This window comes from Anser anser, assembly GCF_964211835.1.
Source record: "Anser anser genome assembly, contig: HAP1_SCAFFOLD_133, whole genome shotgun sequence".
Lineage (NCBI taxonomy): Eukaryota > Metazoa > Chordata > Aves > Anseriformes > Anatidae > Anser > Anser anser.
This window is the reverse complement of record NW_028153510.1, coordinates 43,331-49,863: the sequence shown is the minus strand read 5'-3', so window position 1 is coordinate 49,863 and position 6,533 is coordinate 43,331. Positions and strand designations below refer to the sequence as shown.

Sequence of the window (6,533 nt, the reverse complement as noted above, 5' to 3'; positions counted from 1 at the left end):
TTATCTCGATGTAGTAGCTCTGTTTGCCCTCAGAATTGTGTTGGATAGCACATTACATACTGTGCGTGTTCCCTGTTGTGCTGTTTATCCTTTTTGGGGGCTGGTTTATGGTTATTAGTTTACTCTACAGCCTAACACTGCCTTATGTTGTGATAAAATTGCTGGTCATGAGACTAATCTGGTAGTTGTACTCAGCATTGCTGTCACCTCCATACTTGAGGAACCATCTCCCAGAAACTATTCATAATTAACAGTTGTTACCTTTTCTCCTCGGGGAGCCAATCTATGGGATGGATGAGGGGGGACACTTCTTTTCCCCACTTCTTCCCTTTCCCTTTCTCCTTCACCTCCCCCTTTCTCCTCCAGGCTAGTTACAATAGCTCTTCAAAACTTTCAATATCCTTGGGATGTTCAAACCAACTTCTTCTTATTCTTATTTCTCCTGAATGTGTTTCAGGTTTTGTTTAAGGTTAGGGTAACCTATTTCTAGAATGCCACACAGGGATGTGCCTTGAGGCAGGATAATTGTGAGTGGCAGGGAATGTTGGAGGATATGGGCAGGCACCTAGAACTGTAGACACCTGCAATGCTTTGTTACTTCACCCATGAACAAGTGCAGAATCCTAAAAAAAATAATCACTGAATGCTTGAAAAAGGAGTGTCATCACCCTGGCAATTCCAAAGAGACAGAAATAACTGCAAAGTGCTGGGGCTTGGCCTTTGCTTACTGAGTTGCAATCTACACAACTCCAATCCCTGTGACTGAGCCACAGAACCAAACTGTGCCTGTATCAGTCATATGTATACGTGAGAAAAAAACAAAATCAGCTTGTTTAGCAAGGAAAGAAGCTCCTACTCATAGAGGGAAGGAGGAAGAAGAAGATGAGGCAGGCTACTCCCAAGTAGGGCCATCAGAGGAACACGTGGATGAAGAGTGAGATATCATAAAATCATCAGTAAGCACCTGATCACTGTTCCTTGGAGAGCTGTGAGATGTGCGAAAAGATTTCAGCCATCATGTAGGCCAGCACATTGTCACCTGGCTGCTCTGATACAGGGATAACAGGGCCAGTAGCCTGGAATTAGAGGGCAGGGAAGCCAAGCAGCTGGATACCTCCCCAGGGAAGGGGGCATTGACAAAGCAGTTGGAAAGGGGGCACAAACCCTCACTCTCTTGAGGCAACTCCTGTCAGGTGTAAAGGAAAGGTATCCCTTCAAGGAAGATGTTGTCTGCCACCCAGGCAAATGGATCACCAGGGAGAGAGGCAGCCTGTATCTGATGGAATTGGCCATGCTGGAGGTGATTTATGGTGATTTATGCACATTAAACAGTTTTCTACCTTGCCCGGTCCCTCACAGGATCCTTCAGTTGTGGGGTTGCTCAGGGTCGAAGTCCCAGTAGCTACCCAAATGGTGCACCAGTGGCAATATGGCACTATCCGAGACTCCCTGATTACCACATATATGCTGATTCATTAACTGGAGAGCCAAGGACTGATCAGCAAAACTCGCTCACCCTTTAATAATCCCATAGGGTCAGTGCAAATGTCTAATGGGGAGCTGCAACTAACAGTGGAGTACTGTGTCTAGAATGAAGTCACACCAAATTCAATAGGTCATCTATAGTCTTCTCTCCTTACAGTCTTAGCTCTAAGAGCAGTTAAATGATCCCTTACAGTATCTGAATGCTGCTGTCCGATTCCTTCCTGGGATCATAAGGAACCAGTACCTCCAGGCCAGAACACTCTCCCTGTACCCGTGGATGCACGCCCTAAGGTCCCATGAACTGTTAAGGGTGTAGTTTGCAAAGTAACCACTGATTTTGTCCCCACCCACCTGTTGTACCCCTGCAGAGTCCTGCCTCAAGGCACAAAGGGCAGGGAGACCTTGCTGGTGAGAGCTGAGGCCCTGTGGAGATGTCGGAGACACAACAGCCATTACAGCCAAGGGTCATGTAGAAGAGAACAGAATAGGTTTAGCTCTCCCTGTGACACATGACTCCTTTTGCTCTGCTGACAGCCTCTGCAGGCTGCCCTGCACATAAGGGGTAGGGACAGGTTCAGTTGTCCTACATGTGGCATCTGCTGCCGTTTCAGTTACCCAAAGGACGTATGCCTCCACCTGACTCGCAGAGGATCAGCTACAAATTTCATGAGATGTTTGCATCTGAACAGCTCCTGCCTGTCCTCCATCTCCACTAAGGAGCTATTGTGGCTCAGTAATTCGCATTAAGGTGCCTATGTTGTGGACACCTGAACTCCCGGGTCCTGTGGGTCTGGGGCAGACATGGGAGGGAGCTGAGACCTCTCCCAGCCCCAGGAATAACAAGCAGCATGAGATGCCTTCACTGACTCTGCTGACTTCCTTCTTCAAGTGGGGATGAAGGAGATCAGTCCCTGACCATGACTTCATGTCCTAACTGATACTGGGACAACAAGATGAGATTGTTACACTTAATTGGTTTTCTGTAAGGAGAAATGACCCTGGTGTGAAGAAGTGTGTGTGCCAGGTGAGGGAGGAACCCCAGGGATCCCTTCAGGCTGTTTCCCAGCAGGTTCCCCTGCAGCCCCAGGGCCATGTGCAGGGAGCCTGGTGGGGGGCAGAGCAAGGGAGGCCTTGGGCTGGGCCTGTGCTGCTGAGCTGGGCCGGGCTCCTGGGCCCAAGGGGAGCTCCTGGCAAGCGGGCAGCGCTGCAGAGAGCCAGCTCTGCCCAGGAGCAGCTCCTGTGCCCAGCGCAGCAGGGCTGGGGGCACTGCCTGCAGAGACAGAGTGGGTAAAGGCAGGCAGAAGTGGCAGGATGCACAGAGCTCGCTGGGGGAGAACACTTGCCAGCCCTGACCCCGGTAAGTCTCTGGCTGGAGGGCAATGCAGCCGCAGCTCCTGGAGGAAGGAGAAGCCGCGCGTGCAGGCAGGGGTGCCCAGGGCTGTGGTGCAGAGCAGGGTCCCTGCTGTGCCCCAGGGGCTGTGTGCCGGGGCAGGGCCTCTGCCGCCTGCCAGGCTCAGCACTCAGCCTGCCCGGGGAGCTGCCCAGGGCGCTGCGGGGAGAAGCTGCGGGTGGAAGGAGCCCCTCCGGCAGGGCAGGGTCCTGCTGCTGGCGGGAGGCTGCTGCCTGGGGCAGCCTGCTCACAGCTCCAAAGCACAACTGGGATGTATCTAAGGCGAGAAGACAATCAGGGGTTAGATACTTTAGGCTCAGCTTTCCAGACTATTTGCTTTCATTTTTTTCTTTTTTGTCTCTGTGAGAATAGAAATAGAGGCTGCTATTTCCCAGAAGAGTCTGATACGCCTAAGCCTTCCCATTGAGGGTTACAAGGACCCCCAACAATTCCCTTGCCTGCCCCTCCGCCCAGAAAAAGCTCCACCCACTACGTGCAGTGTCAGCAGGGTCTGTGTGACCTGGTCTCTAGGACGTGCCCCAGCGAGCTGCCCCTGGGCAGAGCCCTGCTGCCAGGAGGTGTCTGCAGGGCAGAGCTGAGCACCCAGCGGGTGGGATGGGGGCTGTGACCTGCAGGCAGGAGGCGTGGGGACAGAGACCCAGCTGCAGGCAGGGACAGCTGCAGGCAGCAGAGCCTTGGTCAGGGAGTGAGAGGGAGCTGCTCCCAGAAACTCCATGGCAGGGGAGATTTGAGCACTTCCCTGCCATCCCTGTACTGCAGATGCCTCCCCTGGAGCCACTCTCCACTCTCCTTTTTCTCACACCATAGACTTCCAGCCCTAATGTCACTGGGGCTTTTGCTGGGCTGCAGGCTGCCTTGCACAAGGGCACAGCTCTTCCCTAGCAGCCCTGTGTTATCTAGCATCCCCATGGAGAAGACACGTCAGTCCTAAGGCCATAGAAATGCTGCTGGATGGCTGTATGTGGGCAGCTGCTATGATCCCTCTGTGTCCGTGGAGAAGAGCAGAGAGCTGAGATCCTCTTCAGGTACAATCAGAAGGGTGAGGGGTCTGGAGATCTGCACTTTGAACCTGGATTCAGGTGCTCTCAGCTGCATCCAGGTTCTTTTCAGGGGAACACCTGAGTGTGACCATCCTCCAGAGGTGCCCGCACAGGGCAGCTGAGACCAGGATGGATGGACACACCAGCTGTCCTCACTCTGCCCTGAGGGACAGTCCCTTTGCCTCCCAGGAGGCCAAGGTTTCACTTGGTGGGCAGTAAATGTGCCAAGGATTTGTGCCTTAAATGCACTCCTCGGGTGTAGGGGGACAAGTAAAAATTAACAAACCAAAGCATTGTGCACAAAGCCCTGCTCTGCACTTGGGTGAATTTTGAGAAAGTGTACTCCAAAACTCCTTGTTACATCAAACACAGCTCATCTGAGACCTCCCCATGTTCCATTTACTTCTTGCTATAGGTCAGCACTGTCTCCTGCAGTCTCTTGCTCGCAGTACCACCCTCAGGCAGCACCACTTTGACATCAAGCAGAGGACCAGTCCTCCCAGAAGTGAAGAGGCAGTTTTTTATGGTTTCAAAAAAAAAAAAGAAAGAAAGAAAGAAAGAAAGAAAGAAAGAAAGAAAAATAATAATAATAAAATAGGCTAGGTTTTCCTCACAGAGGTCTACCCTAACATTTTAATTCTCTTTCCTCCTTGGACAGGCCTCCCTATTCAGAGCAGCAGATCCCAATTCCCAGGAGGATCAGATGTCCAACAGCAGCTCCATCACTGAGTTCCTCCTCCTGCCATTCGCAGACACGCGGGAGCTGCAGCTCCTGCACTTCGCGCTCTTCCTGGCCATCTACCTGGCTGCCCTCCTGGGCAACAGCCTCATCCTCACCGCCGTAGCCTGCGACCACCGCCTCCACACCCCCATGTACTTCTTCCTCCTCAACCTCGCCCTCCTCGACCTGGGCTGCATCTCCACCACTCTCCCCAAAGCCATGGCCAATTCCCTCTGGGACACCAGGGCCATCTCCTACGCAGGATGTGCTGCCCAGGTCTTTCTGTTTGTCTTCTTTATTGGAACTGAATTTTCAGTTCTCACCATCATGTCCTATGACCGCTACGTTGCCATCTGCAAGCCCCTGCACTACGGGAGCCTCCTGGGCAGCAGAGCTTGTGCCCAGATGGCAGCAGCTGCCTGGGGCAGTGGGGTTCTCTATGCTCTGCTGCACACTGCCAATACATTTTCCCTGCCCCTCTGCCAAGGCAATGCTGTGGACCAGTTCTTCTGTGAAATCCCCCAGATCCTCAAGCTCTCCTGCTCAGACTCCTACCTCAGGGAAGCTGGGCTTCTCACATTCAGTAATGTTCTGTTTTTGGGGTGTTTTGCTTCCATTGTGCTCTCCTATCTGCAGATCTTTAGGGCCGTGCTGAGGATGCCCTCTGAGCAGGGCCAGCACAAAGCCTTTTCCACGTGCCTCCCTCACCTGTTTGTGGTCTTTCTGTTTCTCAGCACTGGCATGTTTGCCTACCTGCAGCCCCCCTCCATCTCCTCCCCATCCCTGGATCTGGTGGTGGCAGTTCTGTACTCAGTGGTGCCCCCGATATTCAACCCTTTCATCTACAGCATGAGAAACAAGGAGCTCAAGCGTGCTATCAGCAAAGTGATTACATGGATTTTTCTTAAGATTGGCACATTTCTCCTCTTTCTCCACAAGTGTCTTCCTTTGTTTTCACTTGGAGGCTTGGTACTTACTTTCATTACCATGATGTTATATTTATCTTCAGTGTCATTTCCATGTATTACTTTTGTAGAAAGAAGTATTTTATTCACCCCACTTCTCCCGAGGTATGAAATTGCTATTTTTTTTTCTCTGGACATTTTTTGTCTACCTGGATGCCAGTACTCTCTCTTAGCATCTGCTTAATAAAATGGAATCTCCCCAGTGCACTACCTGAAATCCTGTCTCTTCTTTCAAAGATGTTGCCAATAACATGGCTGAGCAGTGTGGTGGTTTCACATCGATGGGCAGCTGAAGTCCTCCACACTGCTCTTTCACCCCCCTCTAAAGGAAAAGCTGGAGAAAAAAGAGTGGAAAAGGACTCCAGGGTTGATTTAAGGGAGAGGCAGATGACTGATATATTTCAGTCATGCTCTTAACAGACTTTGTAGAGAGATTCAGGTAAGTTATTGAGCATTACTAACAGACGAGAGCAGTGAGAAACTAAAGGCCTAAAAACACCTTCACCCCAATCCACCGTCTTCTACCTCCTCCCCCCAGTGGTGCAGCGGAACGGGGAATGGGGGCTGCAGTCAGTCTATAACACTTTGTCTCTGCCGCTCCTTCATGGTCACCCTCTGCCCCTGCTCCAGTCTGAGGTCCCTCCCATGGATGCCATCCTTCCCGAACTGATCCCCCCAGGCCCCCAGCTCCTGCGTGGGTGCCTCTCCATGGGATACAGTCCAGCCTGGAGTCTGCTCCGGCAGGGGTCCTCCATGGACCACAGCCTCCTCCAGGCCACATCCACCTGCTCCACCGGGGGCTTCTCCATGGGCTGCAGCGTGGAGATCTGCTCCGTGTGGGACCCGTGGGCTGCAGGGGGACAGCCTGCTCCACCAGGGGCCTCTCCACGGGCTGCAGGGGAACTTCTGCT

The 6,533-nt window shown here is 52.3% G+C and overlaps 1 protein-coding gene across 1 annotated transcript; it reads left to right on the top strand.

Moving 5' to 3' along the window:
* The first annotated feature begins 2,241 nt into the window (after positions 1 to 2,241).
* Positions 2,242 to 6,212, top strand: LOC310892029 (olfactory receptor 14C36-like). The gene has a single exon (XM_083854214.1). The coding sequence runs from the start codon at positions 4,640 to 4,642 to the stop codon at positions 5,804 to 5,806; it is 1,167 nt and encodes a 388-aa protein (XP_083710340.1). The 5' UTR covers positions 2,242 to 4,639; the 3' UTR covers positions 5,807 to 6,212.
* Positions 6,213 to 6,533: the final 321 nt, after the last annotated feature.

Coding starts and splice junctions, on each gene's coding strand:
- LOC310892029 (XM_083854214.1), top strand. CDS start 4,640: ATGTCCAACAGCAGCTCCATCACTGAGTTCCTCCTCCTGCCATTCGCA.